The sequence below is a fragment of the Heptranchias perlo genome, chromosome 12, assembly GCF_035084215.1.
Source record: "Heptranchias perlo isolate sHepPer1 chromosome 12, sHepPer1.hap1, whole genome shotgun sequence".
In the NCBI taxonomy this organism is placed as follows: domain Eukaryota; kingdom Metazoa; phylum Chordata; class Chondrichthyes; order Hexanchiformes; family Hexanchidae; genus Heptranchias; species Heptranchias perlo.
This window is the reverse complement of record NC_090336.1, coordinates 72963231-72986376: the sequence shown is the minus strand read 5'-3', so window position 1 is coordinate 72986376 and position 23146 is coordinate 72963231. Positions and strand designations below refer to the sequence as shown.

The window sequence follows — 23146 nt, the reverse complement described above, 5'->3', positions numbered from 1 at the left end:
ATGCCAATGAGATACTTCCTAACATTGGCATGTCAGGTCATCGGAAACCCAATGCCAATGAGATACTTCCTAACATTGGCATGTCAGGTCATCGGAAACCCAAAGCCAACGAGATACTTCCTAACATTGGCATGTCAGGTCATCGGAAACCCAAAGCCAACGGGGTACTTCCTAACGTTGGCATGTCGGGTCATCAGAAACCCAAAGCCAACAGGGTACTTCCTAACATTGGCATGTCAGGTCATCAGAAACCCAAAGCCAACGGGGTACTTCCTAATTATGGCATGTCAGGTCATCAGAAACCCAATGCCAACGAGATACTTCCTAACGTTGGCATGTCAGGTCATCGGAAACCCAAAGCCAATGAGATACTTCCTAACGTTGGCATGTCGGGTCATCGGAAACCCAATGCCAACGAGATACTTCCTAACGTTGGCATGTCAGGTCATCGGAAACCCAAAGCCAATGAGATACTTCCTAACGTTGGCATGTCAGGTCATCGGAAACCCAATGCCAACGAGATACTTCCTAATGTTGGCATGTCGGGTCATCGGAAACCCAACGCGATCTTTTTGACCGGGAGGCCTGAGCGGGGAAATGGCAAGTGAGATTTCCAGCTCGGCCCAACACCCAACTCGGGAATCGACGGGGGCCAGAGGAGGGTCCGAAGAGCTAAATTCAATATAAATATTCCCTTGTGGGGTCACAAGGAGCAGGAGTGCGGCCGCCCAGGCCCCACAGGGATATCTCAGTCCCCGCCCCAATCTCTCCCCTTCCATACCCCCCCTTCTCCCTCTCCTGATTGCGGGGGACTTTCACGGGAAGCCAGCAGATCCCATGCGCTCGCTCGCGGGTGGCCTCGGGAATCTGCGCCGCTTCCCTCCAGGAATGGGTGGGAACCCGAGCGGCGGGATTTAAACGAGGCCTGGGAGTTAAAATTCCCCCAGCCTCTCTTTCATTGCTGTGACGGGTGAGTTTTGAACTGACACCAAACTATCTTAACCGTTGCACAGATTTTTTTGTCATCTGTAAACTTACAGGCCGCACTCCCAGCGCCACTGTCCGGGTCATTAATAAAGACCCTGAAGAGACGCGGGGCCCAGGACCGATCCTGGGGGACACCGCGAGTAACATGTCTCCAGGCTGATCCACATCCGTTAACTTCAACTGTTGAGCTGCGGGTTTGGAGCCAACTCCTAACCCAGCGTTTCAAATTCCCCACTGACACAAGATTCTATCTTGTGAAGTAACCCAGTGAGAGGAACCTTATCAAAGGCTTTCTGAAAGTCCAGGTAGACAATGTCCACTGGATTATCCTCATCCACCACCCTAGTGACCGCCTCAAAAGGCCCAATCGAATTTGTACGGCAGGAAATTTGTAGGACACAAAGTGTCTGCAAAGGGATATTGACAGGTTAAGCGAATGGGCAAAAATTTGGCAGATGGAATATAATGTGGGAAAATGTGAAGTCGTCCACTTTGGGAGGAGAAATAAAATAGCAAAATATTATTTGAATGGAGAAATATTACAAAATGCTGCGGTACAGAGGGATCTGGGTGTCCTCGTACATGAAACACAAAAAGTCAACATACAGGTGCAGCAGGTAATCCGGAAGGCAAACGGAATATTGGCCTTTATTTCTAGGGGGATGGAGTATAAAAGCAGGGAAGTCATGCTACAACTGTACAGGGTGCTGGTGAGACCACACCTGGAGTACTGCGAACAGTTCTGGTGCCCTTATTTAAGGAAGGACATACTTGCATTTGAGGCAGTTCAGAGAAGGTTCACTCGGTTGATTCCGGGTATGGAAGGGTTGTCTTATGAGGAAAGATTGAACAGGTTGGGTCTATACTCATTGGAGTTTAGAAGAATGAGAGGAGATCTTATTGAAACATACAAGATTCTGAGGAGACTCGATAGGGTAGATGCTGAGAGGATGTTACCCCTCATGGGGGAATCTAAAACTGGGGGGCATAGTCTCAGAATAAGGGGTCGCTCGTTTAAGACGGAAATGAGGAGGAATTTCTTCTCCCAGTGGGTCGTGAATCTTTGGAATTATTTATCCCAAAAAGCTGTGGAGGCTGAGTCATTGAATACATTCAAGGCTGAGTTAGACAAATTTTTGATCAGCGAGGGAGTCAAAGGATGTGGGGAAAAGGCGGGAAAGTGGAGTTGAGGTAAAAATCAGATCAGCCATGATCTCATTGAATGGGGGAGCAGGCTCGAGGGGCCAAATGGGCTGCTCCTGCTCCTATCTCTTATGGTCCTATGGTCTTATGGACCTATTTTTCCGGAAGCCATGTTGTGAATTTCCAATGGCCCCATTCCCATTCCCAGTGATCATAAAGGACATCTCTTACAATCCCTTCTAGCATCTTCCCAACAATGGATGTCAGGCTGATATACAGCTCCCTGGTTCTGATTTGTCCCCTTCTTTCAAAACTGAGATGAGGAGAAACTTCTTCACTCAGAGGGTGGTAGGTCTGTGGAATTTGCTGCCCCAGGAAGCTACATCATTAAATAAATTTAAAACAGAAATAGACAGTTTCCTAGAAGTAAAGGGAATTAGGGGTTACGGGGAGCGGGCAGGAAATTGGACATGAAGCTGAGTTCGGATCGGTCAAGGCCCTGTGGGTGGCGGAGAGGGCCCAGGGGCTGAGTGGCCGGGTCCTGCTCCTACTTCTTGTGTTCTTTAGATTTGAGGTTAGGATCAGGTCAGCCATGATCTTATTGAATGGCGGAGCAGGCTCGAGGGGCCGATTGGCCTACTCCTGCTCCTATTTCTTATGTTCTTTGAAAGTCGGAATGACACGAGCTAGCTTTCAGTCTGTGGGAACTATCACCGACTTTATTGAACTATTGAAGATAGGGGTAAGGGGCTCACAGAGCACTTGCCCCCCCTCTTTAATCACTCTTGGATGGGTATTATCTGGACCTGGAACCCTATCAACTTTAAGCTTTCCTAATCTATCCAAGGTGACGTTACTGTCTACTTTGATATTAATAATGCTATCATAAGGCAGAATCAGACCGTTCACAACCTTGGCGTCCTATTGGAGTCTGAGACGATCTTCTGACCACATATCGGCTCCATCACCAAGATCACCTACTTCCATCTCCGTGACATCGCCCGTCTCCGCCCCTGCCTCAGCTCATCTGCTGCTGAAACCCTCATCCGTGCCTTTGTCACCTCTAAACTCGACTATTCCAATGCTCTCCTGGCCGGCCTCCCATCTTCCACCCTCCATAAACTTGAGCTCGTCCTAAACTCTGCTGCCCCCCGTATCCTAACTCGCACCGAGTCCCGTTCACCCATCACCCCCCCTGTGCTCGCTGACCGGGACAGGGAGCGCCTCGATCTTAAAATTCTCACCCTTGTTTTCAAATCCCTCCATGCCCCTCCCTATCTCTGTAACCTCCTCCAGTCCTACAATCCTCCGAGATCTCTGCGCTCCTCCAATTCTGGCCTCTTGCGCATCCCCGATTTCCATCGCTCCACCATTGGCGGCCGTGCCTTCAGCTGCCTGGGCCCTAAGCTCTGGAATTCCCTCCCTAAACCTCTCCACCTCTCTCTCCTCCTTTAAGACGCTCCTCAAAACCTACCTCTTTAACCGAGCTTTTGGTCACCTGTCCTAATATCTCCTTATGTGGCTCGGTGTCAAATTTTGATTGATAATCGCTCCTGTGAAGCTCCATGGGACGTTTTACTACGTTAAAGGCGCTATATAAATGCAAATTGTTATTGTTTTTTACTTACTAATCAGTAACCACATCTGCATTCTCAATTGGCCACATGTGGCTACTGGTTAACGTATTGGACAACACTGATCCAGCCTATCAGAGATTCTATACTCAGACCTAAGACTATATGGTGCATTCTGATATTGACACAGTGCCATCAGCATCTGCAGGAACAGTAAACCTGCTGCAATCTTTCATTTTCACACAACATTCATTAACAAAGCTGAAAATAGATTGGAGCAAATTAGCCTGAACAAGCAGCGATGATGCACACTGCATTTTTTTCAAAGGTAAAAGCATTACAGTAAAATCACATAAAAATACTACAGAGTACTCGACAAAATCCAATTTGCATAATTTATTTTTCGAGTTCTCTGCCAAGACTGACTGTGTGTGTGTGTGTGTGTTTATATCTCTGTGCATGTACCTGCGGTGTGTATATGCAGTGTGTGTGTGTGTGTGTGTGTGTGTTTATATCTCTGTGCATGTACCTGCGGGGTGTGTGTGTGTGCATGTACCTGCGGTGTGTATATGCAGTGTGTGTGTATCTGTGCATGTACCTGTGGTGTGTATATGCAGTGTGTGTGTGTGTATCTCTGCTAATGTACATGCGGTGTGTGTATATGCAGTGTGTGTGCGAGTGTGTGTGTGCGCACATGTACATGTGTGTATCTGTGTACGTATGTATGCGTGTGTATAGCTGTGTGTGTATATATCTCTGTGTGCGTCCATTTGTATGTGTATCTATGGGTGTGTGCATGCATGTGTACATGTGTATGTCTGTACATGTATATGTATGTGTGCGTATGTGTATATGTATGTGCGTGCATGTGTATGTGTGTGTATATGTATGTGATGTGTGTGTATATATGCATGTATATCTGTGTGCATATGTATGCGAGCATGTGTGTGTCCACATATGCACACATAAATAAATACATATACACACATCTACATGTATGTGTGATGTGCACGTGAGTGCTATTTGTGTGTACTTGTGTTTGTGTCTGTCATGTTTCAGGATTTCTTGACCATTTTTCCACAGAAAAGAGTTGCTTTAAATGTTGTGTCTTAACAACAGAACGCACGACTGCGAGGGAACCAAAGGGGGGCCTGGGATGGTCGGTAGTTTAGCTCTGTAACCTCCTCCAGCCCTCCAACCTTCCGAGGTCTTGGGCACTCAATTATTCACAACATTTATTAACGACTTAGATGAAGGCATAGAAAGTCTCATATCTAAGTTTGCCGATGACACAAAGATTGGTGGCATTGTAAGCAGTGTAAATGGAAACATAAAATTACAAAGCGATATTGATAGATTAGGTGAATGGGCAAAACTGTGGCAAATGGAATTCAATGTAGACAAATGTGAGGTCATCCACTTTGGATCAAAAAAGGATAGAACAGGGTACTTTCTAAATGGTAAAAAGTTAAAAACAGTGGATGTCCAAAGGGACTTAGGGGTTCAGGTACATCGATCATTGAAGTGTCATGAACAGGTGCAGAAAATAATCAAGAAAGCAAATGGAATGCTGGCCTTTATATCTCGAGGACCAGAGTACAAGGGGGCAGAAGTTATGCTGCAGCTATACAAAACCCTGGTTAGACCGCACCTGGAGTACTGTGAGCAGTTCTGGGCACCGCACCTTCGGAAGGACATATTGGCCTTGGAGGGAGTGCAGCGTAGGTTTACTAGAATGATACCCGGACTTCAAGGGTTAAGTTACGAGGAGAGATTACACAAATTGGGGTTGTATTCTCTGGAGTTTAGAAGGTTAAGGGGTGATCTGATCGAAGTTTATAAGATATTAAGGGGAACAGATAGGGTGGATAGAGAGAAACTATTTCCGCTGGTTGGGGATTCTAGGAGTAGGGGGCACAGTCTAAAAATTAGAGCCAGACCTTTCAGGAGCGAGATTAGAAAACATTTCTACACACAAAGGGTGGTAGAAGTTTGGAACTCTCTTCCGCAAACGGCAATTGATACTAGCTCAATTGCTAAATTTAAATCTGAGATGGATAGCTTTTTGGCAACCAAAGGTATTAAGGGATATGGGCCAAAGGCAGGTATATGGAGTTGGATCACAGATCAGCCATGATCTTATCAAATGGCGGAGCAGGCACGAGGGGCTGAATGGCCTACTCCTGTTCCTATGTTCCTATATTTCTGAGATCTCTGCACTCCTCCAATTCTGGCCTCTTTCGCATCCCCGATTTCCATCGCTCCACCAATTGGCGGCCGTGCCTTCAGCTGCCTGGGCCCTAAGCTCTGGAATTCCCTCCCTAAACCTCTCCACCTCTCTCTCTCCTCCTTTCAGACGCTCTTTAAAACCTACCTCTTTGACCAAGCTTTTGCTCACCTGTCCGAATATCTCCTTATGAGGCTCGGTGTCAAATTTTGTTTGATAATCGCTCCTGTGAAGTGCCTTGGGTTGTTTTACTGCATTAAAGGCACTATATAAATGCAGGTTGTTGCTATTGTTAACCTCAGTTAGCCGTGACTCAGGGGGCAGCACTCCCACCCCTGAGTCAGGAGGTTGAGGGTTCGTAGGCCCGCTCCAGACCTGAACACAAAAACCACACTGACACTTCAATGCAGTGCTCCCCGCACCTGCTCCAAGCCCTCGCTCCTGGGACGTATCTGGGGTTGGCCGCCTGGCGACACGTAGCAAGTGTCCACAGGTCTAACTTAAATGAGACTCGAGGTTCAATTGCAAACGAGCCACGGGCCTACCTGTTCTGATGCAGGCCGACACTCTGCAAATCCTACCCCTTATATAGTCAAGGGAGAGAGATGGTCAGGACGCAGTTGAGTGATTTATAGAAATTAGAAAGCTTAATCACCCTGTAATAACTGAAAGGATCTCACCATCTCCTTCTAATGGGATAGTTTACAATGCTGCAGAAAACCCACTCTCCTCTGATTCACTCGTATCACAGGGGCCGAGGAGATTACAATTCGTACCCTAGACGAGGTGCGCAGAGACTTACACAAACATAACGAGAAAATACAGGATGGGACTGATTCCCCGAATTCAACAGCAGAGATAAGCAGACAAATACCATCAACTTTCACATTTTCCAATTTTCTGTGCAGTGATATGATCTTTGTTATCAACAGGAATATATCACAGCTCACCCAATGGGATTGGAGGGATTCAGAACGGCTTCGATATTTAGCACAAGGGGGTGAACATGGTCGGGGGGGGGGGAAACAGTGACCACGATTAGAGCACAATTTACACACTATACACCGTGGTGTAAATGTGATTTCCACACTACACACCGTGGTGTAAATGTGATTTGCACACTATACACCGTGGTGTAAATGTGATTTGCACACTATACACCGTGGTGTTAATGTGATTTGCACACTATACACCGTGGTGTAAATGTGATTTGCACACTATACACCGTGGTGTAAATGTGATTTCCACACTATACACCGTGGTGTAAATGTGATTTGCACACTATACACCGTGGTGTAAATGTGATTTGCAGACTATACACCGTGGTGTTAATGTGATTTGCAGACTATACACCGTGGTGTAAATGTGATTTCCACACTATACACCGTGGTGTAAATGTGATTTCCACACTATACACCGTGGTGTAAATGTGATTTCCACACTATACACCGTGGTGTAAATGTGATTTGCACACTATACACCGTGGTGTAAATGTGATTTGCACACTATACACCGTGGTGTTAATGTGATTTGCACACTATACACCGTGGTGTAAATGTGATTTCCACACTATACACCGTGGTGTTAATGTGATTTGCACACTATGCACCGTGGTGTAAATGTGATTTCCACACTATACACCATGGTGTAAATGTGATTTCCACACTATACACCGTGGTGTAAATGTGATTTCCACACTATACACCGTGGTGTAAATGTGATTTCCACACTATACACCGTGGTGTAAATGTGATTTCCACACTATACACCGTGGTGTAAATGTGATTTGCACACTACACACCGTGGTGTAAATGTGATTTGCACACTACACTCCGTGGTGTAAATGTGATTTGCACACTATACACCGTGGTGTAAATGTGATTTCCACACTATACACCGTGGTGTAAATGTGATTTCCACACTATACACCGTGGTGTAAATGTGATTTCCACACTATACACCGTGGTGTTAATGTGATTTGCACACTATGCACCGTGGTGTAAATGTGATTTCCACACTATACACCATGGTGTAAATGTGATTTCCACACTATACACCGTGGTGTAAATGTGATTTCCACACTATACACCGTGGTGTAAATGTGATTTGCACACTACACACCGTGGTGTAAATGTGATTTGCACACTACACTCCGTGGTGTAAATGTGATTTCCACACGACACACCGTGGTGTAAATGTGATTTGAACTCTATACACCATGGTGTTAATGTGATTTCCACACTACACACCATGGTGTAAATGTGATTTCCACACTACACACCGTGGTGTTAATGTGATTTCCACACTATACACCGTGGTGTTAATGTGATTTGCACACTATACACCGTGGTGTAAATGTGATTTGCACACTATACACCGTGGTGTTAATGTGATTTGCACACTATACACCGTGGTGTAAATGTGATTTACACACTACACACCGTGGTGTTAATGTGATTTCCACACTACACACCGTGGTGTTAATGTGATTTCCACACTATACACCGTGGTGTAAATGTGATTTACACACTACACACCGTGGTGTAAATGTGATTTGCACACTTTACACCATGGTGTTAATGTGATTTCCACACTATACACTGTGGTGTAAATGTGATTTCCACACTCTGCACCGTGGTGTTAATGTGATTTGCACACTCTGCACCGTGGTGTTAATGTGATTTCCACACTATACACCGTGGTGTTAATGTGATTTCCACACTACACACCATGGTGTAAATGTGATTTCCACACTATACACCGTGGTGTTAATGTGATTTCCACACTACACACCGTGGTGTTAATGTGATTTCCACACTATGCACCGTGGTGTTAATGTGATTTGCACACTATACACCGTGGTGTAAATGTGATTTCCACACTATACACCGTGGTGTAAATGTGATTTCCACACTATACACCGTGGTGTTAATGTGATATTCACACTATACACCGTGGTGTAAATGTGATTTCCACACTATACACCGTGGTGTTAATGTGATATTCACACTATACACCGTGGTGTAAATGTGATTTGCACACTATACACCATGGTGTAAATGTGATTTCCACACGACACACCGTGGTGTAAATGTGATTTGCACACTATACACCGTGGTGTTAATGTGATTTGCACACTATACACCGTGGTGTTAATGTGATTTGCACACTATACACCGTGGTGTTAATGTGATTTCCACACTACACACCGTGGTGTAAATGTGATTTCCACACTATACACCGTGGTGTAAATGAGATTTCCACACTACACACCGTGGTGTAAATGTGATTTGCACACTATGCACTGTGGTGTTAATGTGATTTCCACACTACACACCGTGGTGTAAATGTGATTTGCACACTATACACCGTGGTGTTAATGCGATTTCCACACTACACACCGTGGTGTTAATGTGATTTGCACACTATACACCATGGTGTAAATGTGATTTGCACACTGTACACCGTGGTGTAAATGTGATTTCCACACTACACACCGTGGTGTAAATGTGATTTCCACACTGTACACCGTGGTGTAAATGTGATTTGCACACTGTACACCGTGGTGTAAATGTGATTTCCACACTGTACACCGTGGTGTAAATGTGATTTCCACACTACACACCGTGGTGTAAATGTGATTTCCACACTATACACTGTGAACGGTGAAACCAAAAGCGAAGTGACCAACATATTTATGCTCACTTAACGACTCCCTCTCCTGATCGTTAGCAATGGATCCAGAATCTCATCACTGAGGTAATCGCACCTTAACCAGGTGCAAACAGTGAAACTCTCTGAAGTCCCGACTTTGGCTGAAAGCAGCCGAGCTTTTTTTTTAAAAAACGGGCAAGTACAGGGTTCAAACTTACCGAACCGCCCGAAATAGCCGGCTCGCTTAGTCCAATTTAAACGCTGCCTTTATAATTGACTGCTGCGTTAATGACAAGTGGTTAGTGGCCATTTGCCCGACGCAGGCGGGGTGGTAGTGCATTGTCGGTATATGTGTGAAAGGCCCTTTAAATTCTCGTAGCTATAACACTGCACGGGGAGCTGCTCAGAAGCTGAGGAGGGTACAGGCCTCTAGTGAAGTGACGAGAACAGTGACAGTGACAGAAAGGAGCCCAGGGTCGGGCGGCAGATGGGGAGAGGGGAACAAGAGGAAGGAATGCAAAACAGTGCGAGTGAACGAATCACACGCTCGAGAAGGGCTGGAGATCGGACTGAAACAATTAGGCCAAAAGAGAGAAAGCGAATAAAAGAAAGAAGAGAAAAAAAGGAGCTGAGACAGAACCAGATCTCCAGTGACGGCAGAGAGAGAGAGCGAGAAAGGGAGAGGAAAGGGGAAAGAGAGAAATGGAGTGTGAGAGAACGACAACTAGAGAAAGAGAAAAGAGTGAAAATGAGAGGGATAGAAAAGAGAGATCTAAATTCAAAATGAACTCAATAATGCCTTGGAGCAAATATTGTGAATTATGTCCTCTGAACATTAGCTAGTTAATATTCGAGTACAGAGATCTTAAATGATTTAAATGCGATTTGCATGTTTCATTAATTTGCATTAATTGAACCAAGCAGTGACCGAGATCTGCATGTTAATTATCCCAGGTTCCGCATGAGATGTTTTATCAAGCCGATTAGATATTTTAATGCTATTCAATCATTTTTGGTATTTTTAACCTGTACAAGCAGTTAGCAGCTATTGTAACGACGAGGGATAATTATTGCACGGCAGTCACATGGAACAGAGTAAACTCTCCGACTAACACTTCCAGCAAAAGGCCGCATTCGGAGGGAACTTGCGTTCGAGGATTGGTGCTGGAGTGCTGTCTACATTTAGGAGATTATTTAAGTATTTGGTAGGAAGTTATGTTAAACTTGTATAGAACTTTGGTTAGACCACACTTGGAGCACTGTGCACAGTTCTGGTCTCCATATACCTTGGTTAGACCACACTTGGAGCACTGTGCGCTGTTCTGGTCTCCATATACCTTGGTTAGACCACACTTGGAGCACTGTGCGCTGTTCTGGTCTCCATATACCTTGGTTAGACCACACTGTGCACTGTTCTGGTCTCCATATACCTTGGTTAGACCACACTTGGAGCACTGTGCACTGTTCTGGTCTCCATATACTTTGGTTAGACCACACTTGGAGCACTGTGCGCTGTTCTGGTCTCCATATACCTTGGTTAGACCACACCTGGAGCACTGTACACAGTTCTGGTTTCCATATACCTTGGTTCGACCACACTTGGAGCACTGTGTACTGTTCTGGTCTCCATGTACCTTGGTTAGACCACACTGTGCACTGTTCTGGTCTCCATATACCTTGGTTAGACCACACTTGGAGCACTGTGCACTGTTCTGGTCTCCATATACTTTGGTTAGACCACACTTGGAGCACTGTGCACTGTTCTGGTCTCCATATTATAGAAATGATATAGAGGCACTGGAGAAGGTGCAAAAAAGATTTACTAGGATGATACCAGAACTGAGAGGTTATAACTATCAGGAAAAATTGAACAGGCTGGGGTTCTTTTCTCTAGAAAAGAGAAGACTGAGGGGTGACCTGATAGAGGTCTTTAAAATAATGAAAAGGTTTGATAGGATAGACATAGAGAAGATGTTTCCACTTGCGGGGGAGACCAGAACTAGGGGCCATAAATATAAGATAGTCACTAATAAATCCAATAGGGAATTCAGGAGAAACTTCTTTACCCAGAGAGTGGTGAGAATGTGGAACTCGCTCCCACAAGGAGTAGTTGAGGTGAATAGTGTAGATGGATTTAAGGGGAAGCTGGATAAACACATGAGGGAGAAAGGAATAGAAGGATATGCTGATAGGGTGAGATGAAGTAGGGAGGGAGGAGGCTCGTGTGGAGCATAAACACCGGCACGGACCAGTTGGGCCGAATGGCCTGTTTCTGTGCTGTACATTCGATGTAATTCCAGGTAATACATTCGACTTGGGTTCTCTTTGACTGAGACTCCCTGTTTGGAGCAGTGGATTGGTGAATTCAACCCCATGTGTCCAACAAACACCAAGTTAAGAGGCACAAGTAAGATGTGTAGGTGGGAGGAGGAAGTTACAAAGGGACATTGAGAGATTAAGTGAGTGGGCAAAACTGTGGCAGATGGAGTTCCACGTGGGGAAGTGTGAGGTCATCCATTTTGGATCCGAGAAACAGGGATTGGAATATTTTATTCAAGGTGAGAGACTATGAGCTGTGAGGAGTGAAGGGATTTGGGTGTCCAGGTGCACAGGTACAAAAAGGGCGATTGGAATAAGACCATAAGACCACAAGAGATAGGAGCAGGAGTAGGCCATTCGGCCCCTCGAGCCTGCTCCGCCATTCAATGAGATCATGGCTGATCTGATTTTTACCTCAACTCCACTTTCCCGCCTTTTCCCCTCATCCTTTGACTCCCTCGCTGATCAAAAATGTTGGATTTTATCTCAAGGGGGCTGGAATACAAAGGGGAGGAAGTGATGCTCCAGATGTACAGAGCCCTGGTCAGGCCACATCTGGAGTTTTGCGTTCAGTTCTGGACACCGCACCTCATGAGTATATATTGGCCTTGGAGGGGGTGCAGCGCAGATTCACCAGAACGATAAAGGTACACAAAGGGTTAAATCACGAGGACAGGTTGCATCGACTGGGCTTGTATTCCCTCGAGTTTAGAAGGTTGAGGGGTGATCTAATCGAGGGGTTTACAATGATAAATGGATTTGATAGGGTAGATAGAGAGAAACTATTTCCTCTGGTGGGGGGAGTCCAGAAGAAGGGGGCATAACCTTAAAATTAGAGCCAGGCCGTTCAGGGGTGATGTCAGGAAGCATTTCTTAGGAGTATAGGGACAGGAGTAGGCCATTCAGCCCCTCGTGCCTGCTCCGCCATTTGATAAGATCATGGCTGATCTGTGATCTAACTCCATATACCTGCCTTTGGCCCATATCCCTTAATACCTTTGGTTGCCAAGAAGCTATCTATCTCAGATTTAAATTTAGCAATTGAGCTAGTATCAATTGCCGTTTGCAGAAGAGAGTTCCAAACTTCTACCACCCTTTGTGCGTAGAAATGTTTTCTAATCTCACTCCTGAAAGGTCTGGCTCTAATTTTTAGACCCTACTCCTAGAATCCCCAACCAGCGGAAATAGTTTCTCTCTATCCACCCTATCTGTTCCCCTTAATATCTTATAAACTTCGATCAGATCACCCCTTAACCTTCGAAACTCCGGAGAATACAACCCCAATTTGTGCAATCTCTCCTCGTAACTTAACCCTTGAAGTCCGGGTATCATTCTAGTAAACCTACGCTGCACTCCCTCCAAGGCCAATATGTCCTTCCGAAGGTGCGGTGCCCAGAACTGCTCACAGTAACTCCACACAAAGGGGAGTGGGAATCTGGAACTCTCTCCCCCAAAAGGCTGTGGATGCTGGGGGTCAATTGAAATTTGAGATCGATAGATTTTTGCTGGGTAAGGGGATTAAGAGATATGGAGCAAAGGCGGGTAAATGGATTTAAGAAACAGATCGGCCATGATCAGATTGAATGGCGGAACAGACTTGAGGGGCTGAATGGCCTCCTCCTGTTCCTATTGGAGGGGCAGCACGGAGCTCTCCTGGTGTCCCAACCAACACTGCCCCCTCGAGCAACACCACCAAAAACGCGAGCCGCTCACCCATCTCATTGGCCGTTTGTGGGATCTCGCTGTGCGCAGAATGGCGGCTGCCTTTCCGTATGTAACAACGGTGACCGAGGTAAGTCCGGGGGGGGGGGCGGGGGGTCGTGGTGTCCCGAGGGTCTCACGGCCGAGGGTGGTGGGGTGGGAGACACGGAGGTCAAAATGAGGAATCGGCAGGAACACAGCGGGAAAACGGACCCGCTGCGTGTTAACGGCTCCTTTTCCCGCCATTTGGGAAGAGCTGAAATTTGCTTTTTTTGCGATAAGTGGGGGCAGCAGCCAATGTTGGAACGATAATAATTTAGCGTGACCTATTTATTTCGAGGGGAAACTTTTAATCCTGGATTCTGACTCCTGTCAATGTGAGCCACGTCCGTTCAGTCTGTCGTGTTTCGTCGGCAACGATTGGCTGGCTGCGTCTCCCATGGAAACCACCAATCAAAGCAAGCCCGGAGATTGCTGTTCCAAATAATTATGTGAAGGGACAAGGCTCCTGGGATTAATTATCAGGGCTCAGCTCCCGTTAGTGCTCATGCTGTTTCAACAATGTCAGGTGGAATTAAGTGTCACAAGGCAACAGAGGAATTTTAAACTTTGTGACACTTATAATCACGCTGAAAGGTGCTTTATTTTGTTCAAACGTTACATTCATAGAATCATAGAAGTTACAACATGGAAACAGGCCCTTCGGCCCAACATGTCCATGTCGCCCAGTTTATACCACTAAGCTAGTCCCAATTGCCTGCACTTGGCCCATATCCCTCTATACCCATCTTACCCATGTAACTGTCCAAATGCTTTTTAAAAGACAAAATTGTACCCGCCTCTACTACTGCCTCTGGCAGCTCGTTCCAGACACTCACCACCCTTTGAGTGAAAAAATTGCCCCTCTGGATCCTTTTGTATCTCTCCCCTCTCACCTTAAATCTGTGCCCCCTCGTTATAGACTCCCCTACCTTTGGGAAAACATTCACCGAAGGATTATCTCACGTTTAATTGCAAAGAGTTACAACTGAATGACACAACGACGATAGAGTCTGAATGTGACGGACGAGGTTTAAACAAATTATTAAGAAGGTACACTCAAATCACAAACCTGGATTGCTCATCCTCAATTTCAAACAACTGTTTTGTCCCTTTTGGAACAATTTGTACTCCCATTTTTTTTAAAGGAATAACTCAATGTCAATCTACGACTTTTGAAAAGAAAGACTAAAAATGTATTAATTTAAGACAAAACGTAAGTCCACCTCAGGCATGAAATGTAAGGAGTCGTACAACACCGGGTTATAGTCCAACAGCTTTATTTGGAATCACAAGCTTTCGGAGGCTTCCTCCTTCGTCAGGTGAGTGAAGGGTTCCACGAAGGCACAGTTCTCTGACTGTATACGCTGTGCCTTTACGGAACCCTTCACTCACCTGACGTTGGAATATCAGTAACTTTCTTACACTGTACTTTTAGCCCTTCTGAAGTACAGTGTAAGAAAGTTACTGATATTCCAACGTACTGCTGCAGCTTGCCAGGAGCTTTCAAATGAACATTTAACCAACCTTGGAATTCTCCCATTAACATCCTCCTTTTGTCTTTGCACCTTCATCCTGTTTCTCATTTAATTCGCACTAAGTCCAGTTCACCCATCACCCCCTGTGCTCGCTGACCTACATTGGCTCCCGGTCCGGGAACGCCTCGATTTTAAAATTCTCATCCTTGTTTTCAAATCCCTCCATGGCCCTCGCCCCCCCTCTCCCTATCTCTGTGTCACCTCCTCCAGCCCCTACAATCCTCTGAGATCTCTGCGCTCCTCCAATTCCGGCCTCTTGCGCATCCCCCGATTTTCGTCGCTCCACCGTTGGCGGCCGTGCCTTCAGCTGCCTGGGCCCTAAGCTCTGGAATTCCCTCCATAAACCCCTCCCTCTCCGCCTCTCTCTCCTCCTTTAAGACGCTCCTCAAAACCTCCCTCTTTGGCCAAGCTTTTGGTCACCTGTCCTAATATCTCCTTATGTGGCTCGGTGTCAAATTTTGTTTGATAATCGCTCCTGTGAAGCACCTTGGGACGTTTTACTACATTAAAGGCGCTATATAAATGCAAGTTGTTGTTGTTGATCATTCCTGCCCTCCACCCGTTTCCCCTTTTGTTCTTCAACCCCCCCATTCCCGTTTTCCCCCTGGCTCTGTACTTGTTTATAAACTGTTAAACCTCTAACCTCTTCCAGTTCTAAGAACATAAGAAATAGGAGCAGGAGTAGGCCATTCGGCCCCTCGAGCCTGCTCCGCCATTCAATCAGATCATGGCTGATCTTCTACCTCAACTCCACTTTCCCGCCTGATCCCCATATCCCTTGATTCCCCTAGAGTCCAAAAATCTATCCATCTCAGCCTTGAATATATCCAATGACTCGGCGTCCACAGCCCTCTGGGGTAGAGAATTCCAAAGATTCACAAGAGTGAAGAAATTCCTCCTCATCTCAGTCTTGAATGTCCGACCCCTTATCCTGAGACGATGCCCCCTAGTTCTAGATTCTCCCGCCAAGGGGGAAACAGCCTCTCAGCATCTACCCTGTCAAGCCCTCTCAGAATCTTATATGTTTCAATGAGATCACCTCTCATTCTTCTAAACTCCAGAGAGTATCGGCCCATTCTACTCAACCTCCCCTCATAGGACAACCCTCTCATCCCAGGAATCAATCTAGTGAACCTTCATTGCACCGCCTCCAACTCAAGTATATCCTTCCTTAGGTAAGGAGACCAAAACTGTACGGAGTACAGGGATGAAAGTTCACTGACCTGAAACATTGTGGGGGGGGGATTTTAACTCCTCCAGTACGGGCGGAAGACGGGGGAGAAGGAGGTTAACGATTCCAAGATCTGAAACCCGCCTCCAACGCTGTAACAAGGCTGGGTTGGGGGGAGGGGCGACTAACCTGCTCTCCAGAGGCGGGTCCCTCATTTAAATATGTTAATGAGGCTCCGGGCCTCAAATTTTAACCATAGATTTACATTTAATGGCTGCAGGACAGGTTTTCCGGGGCTCGGGAAGCCCATCAGCTGGAGGGAGGCAGGAACGGCCGGATCCAGCAGGTAGATGCCTTTCCAGCACTGCTCGTGGGCCTCGATCGGCCGACCCCCCCCCCCCCCCCCGGTCCGATGCAACCCCCCCCCCCCCCCCACAATTTCCCCCCCCCTGACAGCGATCGTCTCCCCGGATTCCGCCCCGCCCCCGACCTTCTCCCCGAAGCCCCCGCCCCACATCTTTTCCCCGGACCCCCGTCCCCCGATCTTCACCCCGCACCCCTGCCCCCCCCCCGATATCCCCGGACCCCCCCCCCAACTCCCGATCTTCTCCCCGGACTCCCCCCAACCTTCTCCACAGACCCACCGCCCCCAACTCCCAATCTTTTCCCCGGATCCCCGTCAACCCCATCCCCCGATCTTCACCCCGGACCCCCGTCCCCCGATCTCCCCGGACCCCCCCCCAACCCCCGATCTTCTCCCTGGACTCCCCCCAATCTTCTCCACAGACCCCCACCCCCACCCTCCAATCTTCTCCCCGGACTCCCCCCAACCTTCTCCACAGACCCCCACCCCCACCCTCCAATCTTCTCCCTGGACTCCCCCCAACCTTCTCCACAGACCCCCACCCCCACCCTCCAATCTTCTCCCCGGACTCCCCCCAACCTTCTCCTCAGACCCCCCCATCCCCACCCTCCAATCTTCTCCCCGGTCCTCCCCCCAACCCCGATCTTCTCCTCGGACTCCCCGATCTTCTCTCTGGACTCCTCCCCCCTCCCGATGTCCTCCAAGACCCAAGATCTCTCCCTCCCTCCCTCCCACTCTCCTCTCTCTCTCTCCAGCTACAGCCTGGTACCTCAGGGCCTCCTGCCCAGCAGCGAGTGAATCTTCTCGATCTGTCCAGCTGCCGGCCGGGACTTGGAGACAAAAAATTTAAACGAGGTCCTGCCGTTAAATTCGGCCGGACCTTCGGGTTACCCTCAATTCCGGGTTTGCCACCCGCTATAACCCCCCTCCCCCTCCCCCTCCTCTCCATGGTGAGGTTATTCACTCTGGCAGGAAAAATCAGAGAGCAAGTTATTATCTTAATGGCGAGAAACTGGAAAGTACTGCAGTACAAAGGGATCTGGGGGTCCTAGTGCAAGAAAATCAAAAAGTTAGTATGCAGGTGCAGCAGGTGATCAAGAAGGCCAACAGAATGTTGGCTTTTATTGCTCGGGGGATAGAATATAAAAACAGAGAGGTATTGCTGCAGTTATATAAGGTATTGGTGAGACCGCACCTGGAATACTGCATACAGTTTTGGTCTCCGTACTTAAGAAAAGACATACTTGCTCTCGAGGCAGTACAAAGAAGGTTCACTCGGTTAATCCCGGGGATGAGGAGGTGGACATATGAGGAGAGGTTGAGTAGATTGGGACTCTACTCATTGGAGTTCAGAAGAATGAGAGGCGATCTTATTGAAACATATAAGATTGTGAAGGGGCTTGATCGGGTGGATGCGGTAAGGATGTTCCCAAGGATGGGTGAAACTAGAACGAGGGGGCACAATCTTAGAATAAGGGGCTGCTCTTTCAAAACTGAGATGAGGAGAAACTTCTTCACTCAGAGGGTAGTAGGTCTGTGGAATTTGCTGCCCCAGGAAGCTGTGGAAGCTACATCATTAAATAAATTTATAACAGAAATAGACAGTTTCCTAGAAGTAAAGGGAATTAGGGGTTACGGGGAGCGGGCAGGAAATTGGACATGAATTTAGATTTGAGGTTAGGATCAGATCAGCCATGATCTTATTGAATGGCGGAGCAGGCTCGAGGGGCCGATTGGCCTACTCCTGCTCCTATTTCTTACGTTCTTATGTTCTCTCCTCTGCTCACTCTCCGCCTCCCTGTGAATATCAGGGCCATTAACTCGGGTTTCTCTCTCTCCACAGATGCTGAGTGCTTCCAGCGTTTTCTATTTTGATTTAACCTCCCAGATGTTTTCGTGGTACGACAGCTGTTCTGGACGAGTCCAGTCTGCAAACTTATGGTGCTTCTCCTCCTCATAAACTTGGAAAACTTCTCAACACACAGCCCCTTCCCCATCGAGGGTTCACTTTACATGGGCAGTTGCCCCAACTTTGGCCACAGCACGATGAAGAGGTGCAACAGCTGGATCCAGAGTGACCGAGGGTCCAAGACCTTTGCCCTCCCCCATGGAGGCAGGGTCCATACTCTCCGACTGCCGTAGTGCTAGTGTGAAAAGACAACTGCACTTTGCATTTATATAGCGCCTTTAACGTAGTAAAACGTCCCAAGGCGCTCCACAGGAGCGATCATCAAACAAAATTTGACACCGAGCCACATCTGGAGATATTAGGACAAGTGACCAAAAGCTTGGTCAAAGAGGTAGGTTTTAAGGAGCGTCAAAAAGGAGGAACATAGGAACAGGAGTAGGCCATTCAGCCCCTCGTGTCTGCTCCGCCATTTGATAAGATCATGGCTGATCTGTGATCTAACTCCATATACCTGCCTTTGGCCCATATTCCTTAATACCTTTGGTTGCCAAAAAGCTATCTCTCTCAGATTTAAATTTAGCAATTGAGCTAGTATCAATTGCCGTTTGCGGAAGAGAGTTCCAAACTTCTACCACCCTTTGTGTGTAGAAATGTTTTCTAATCTCGCTCCTGAAAGGTCTGGCTCTAATTTTTAGACTGTGCCCCCTACTCCGAGAATCCCCAACCAGCGGAAATAGTTTCTCTCTATCCACCCTATCCGTTCCCCTTAATATCTTATAAACTTCGATCAGATCACCCCTTAATCTTCTAAACTCCAGAGAATACAACCCCAATTTGTGTAATCTCTCCTCGTAACTTAACCCTTGAAGTCCGGGTATCATTCTAGTAAACCTACGCTGCACTCCCTCCAAGGCCAATATGTCCTTCCGAAGGTGCGGTGCCCAGAACTGCTCACAGTAACTCTAGGTGCGGAGAGAGAGAGAGGTGGAGAGGTTTAGGGAGGGAATTCCAGAGCTTAGGGCCTAGGCAGCTGAAGGCATGGCCGCCAATGGTGGAGCGATTAAAATCGGGGATGCACAAGAGGCCGGAATCGGAGGAGCGCAGAGATCGCGGAGGGTTGTAGGAGGAGGTTACAGAAATAGGGAGGGGGGCGGCGAGGGCCATGGAGGGATTTGAAAATAAAGATGATAATTTTTAAATCGAGGCGTTCCCGGACCGGGAGCCAATGTAAGTCAGCGAGCACAGGGGGGTGATGGGTGAACGGGACTTGGCGAGAGTTAGGATACGGGGCAGAAGAGCCCCAACTCCCCGCCACCGCCATAAACGTTGGAGAAGCTACGACAAACACAAACTAAGCTACAAGTTGCAACTTAAAAATATTTGTTGGCCCATCTGGTATAGGACCTGCCTCGCAGCAGATAAGCACTGAGATCCCAAAATGAGGGAGCAGTATAGATGCACTAATTACTGCGTAGTTACAATGCTTGTGTAATTTCTGTGCGGGCTTGGGGATCCAGAGATACTGGAAGAGAGGAAAGTTATCCAGAACTCTCTCATTCCACGACCGATTCGAACGACATAAAAATTTGTTCTCGGGATGTGGGTGAAACAGGCAGGGCCTCATTTATCGCCCATCCCTAGTTCTCCAGAGGGACATTAAGAACGAACTACATCGTGTAAGACTGGAGCCGCACGTCGGCTAGGTCAGGTAGGAGTGACAGGTTAGCAAAACAGTTGGTTTTTTTACACAAATTGGGGTTGTATTCCTAAGAATTTAGAAGATTAAGGGGTGATTTGATCAAAGTTTTCGAGATATTAAGGGGAACGGATAGGGTGGAGAGAGAGAAACTATTTCCGCTGGTTGGGGATTCTAGGAGTAGGGGGCACAGTCTAAAAATTAGAGCCAGGACTTTCAGGAGCGAGATTAGAAAACATTTCTACACACAAAGGGTGGTAGAAGTTTGGAACTCTCTTCCGCAAACGGCAATTGATACTAGCTCAATTGCTAAATTTAAATCTGAGATAGATAGCTTCTTGGCAACCAAAGGTATTAAGGGATATGGGACTAAGGCAGGTATATGGAGTTAGGTCACAGGTCCACCATGATCTCATCAAATGGCGGAACAGGCTCGAGGGGCTGAATGGCCTCCTCCTGTTGCTATGTAATCCGGCCGCTGACATAGTCATTTTTCCCCTGGTACCATCCCACACATTCCCAGATTTATTGGATTCAATTTGCCAGCTTGCCTTGGGAAGGGTGTGACGTATGAGGAGAGATTGGGTCGACTAGGCCTATATTCACTCGAGTTTAGAAGAATGAGGGGTGATCTCATCGAAACATATAAAATTCTAACAGGACTGGACAGACTCGATGCAGGGAGGATGTTCCCGATGGCTGGGGAGTCCAGAACCAGGGGTCACACTCTCAGGATACGGGGCGTGCCATTTAGAACCGAGATGAGGAGAAATTTCTTCACTCAGAGGGTGGTGAACCTGTGGAATTCTCTACCACAGAAGGCAGTGGAGGCCAAGTCATTAGATGTATTCAAGAAGGAGATAGATATATTTCTTAATGCTAAAGGGATCAAGGGATATGGGGAAAAAGCGGGAACAGGGTACTGAGTTAGACGATCAGCCATGATCATTTTGAACGGCGGAGCAGGCCCGAAGGGCCGAATGGCCTACTCTTGCTCCTATTTTCTATGCTTCTATGTAGAGCAGCAACCTAGTTTTCCCATCTTGTGTACAGCACAGAAGGAGGCCGTTCGGCCCATCGTGCCTGTGCCGGCTCTTTGAAAGAGCTATCCAATCAGTCCCACTCCCCTGCTCTTTCCCCACAGTCCTGGAAATTTTTTCCCTTCAAGTATTTATCCAATTCACTTTTGAAAGTTATTATTGAATCTGCTTCCACCGCCCTTTCAGGCAGCGCATTCCAGATCAGAACAACTCGCTGCGTAAAAAAAAAGTGTTTCCTCATCTCCCCTCTGGTTCTTTTGCCGATCGCCTTAAACCTGTGATCTCTGGCTACCAACCCTTTCTGCCACTGGAAGCAGTTTCTCCTCATTTACTCTATCAAAACCGATTTGAGACATGATTTTGAACACCTCTATCAAATCTCCCCTTAACCTTCTCTGCTCTGAGGAGAACAATCCCAGCTTCTCCAGTCTCTCCACAATAACTGAAGTCCCTCATCCCTGGAACCATTCCTGTCCCAGGAGATAACATGGTTTCGGGCGAGGTGGACAACTCAAAGGTATCACAATTGTGTGGGGCAGGCTTGATGGACCAGAGTGTCTTTTCCTTTCCATCATTGCTCGTTTCTTTGTACTACGATCTGACACGCAGCCCGCCCACACGGGAGCACTAGCGCCCGGGAATCAATGTGTTTGTCGCACGTACCTGTGACGTCATTCCGTGGCAAATGTACATAATGGGAATGTTATCCGTGTCAGGCCCCTGATCAAGGCACAAATCGCTTTTCAGGAAATTTTTGAGCTGAAATACACGGAAAGATAAATACGCACGAATTAGAGGGTGTCGCTGGGGATTTGTCGATTCCAGACAACCAATTGCACCATCCGAAACTCTCGGCCTGCATCCTCATTCCGTGGGACTCGAGACTCATCTCCCATCTCAAACTCCTCTTTTCCCAGGATCTCAAAACCTTGAAACAACTTCTCTCTCTCCGTACGGTAGTGTTTTAACAATCTCCAGGCTTTTGAACTCCATCTATAATGGAAAGTACAGCACAGAAACAGGCCATTCGGCCCAACTGGTCTATCCCGGTGTTTATGCTCCACACGAGCCTCCTCCCTCTCTACTTCATCTCACCCTCTCGGCATATCCTTCTATTCCTTTCTTCCTCATGTGTTTATCCAGCTTCCCCTTAAATGCATCTACACTATTCACCTCGACTACTCCTTGTGGGAGCGAGTTCCACATTCTCACCACTCTCTGGGTAAAGAAGTTTCTCCTGAATTCCCTATTGGATTTATCAGTGACTATCTTATATTTATGACCCCTCGTTTTGGACTTCCCCACAAGTGGAAACACCTTCTCTACGTCTCCCCCATCAAACCCTTCCATCATTTTCGACCTCTATCAGGTCACCCCTCAGCCTTCCCATTTCGAAAGAAAAGAGCCCCAGCCTGTTCAGCCTTTCCTGATAGGTGTAACCTCTCAGTTCTAGTATCTGATCACAAGGTATTTAATTTACCTGAGACGTAAGCAGAAAATGATTGGAAATGCTCAGGAGAGAACTGAGGAATGAACATTTCGGATATAGAGCCTTTGTCAAAACGGGAATACATGATTGGCAGATGACCCTAAGCTCCCTGTTGCTTGCCACTATCAATTCTCCGTCCCATTTCCTCTCTGACCTCGAGGTCTTTGGCCTTCTACGCTGTTCCAATGGAGCTCAGAACGCAAGCTCGAGGAACAGCACCTCATCTTTCCGCTGGGTACTTTGGAGCTCTCTGGCGTAACTTCGGACCTTACCGATGACTCCTATTTTTATTATT

The 23146-nt window shown here is 47.1% G+C and overlaps 1 protein-coding gene across 1 annotated transcript in view; it reads right to left on the bottom strand.

The window, feature by feature from the left end:
• The window catches only part of LOC137327794 (polypeptide N-acetylgalactosaminyltransferase 18-like), a 440866-nt gene that overhangs the window by 72492 nt on the left and 345228 nt on the right, over positions 1–23146 (bottom strand). Inside the window, exon 7 of the mRNA XM_067993601.1 lies at positions 22026–22121. Within this exon, the coding sequence (XP_067849702.1) occupies positions 22026–22121 (96 nt within the window). The remainder of the gene's footprint in view (positions 1–22025; positions 22122–23146) is intronic.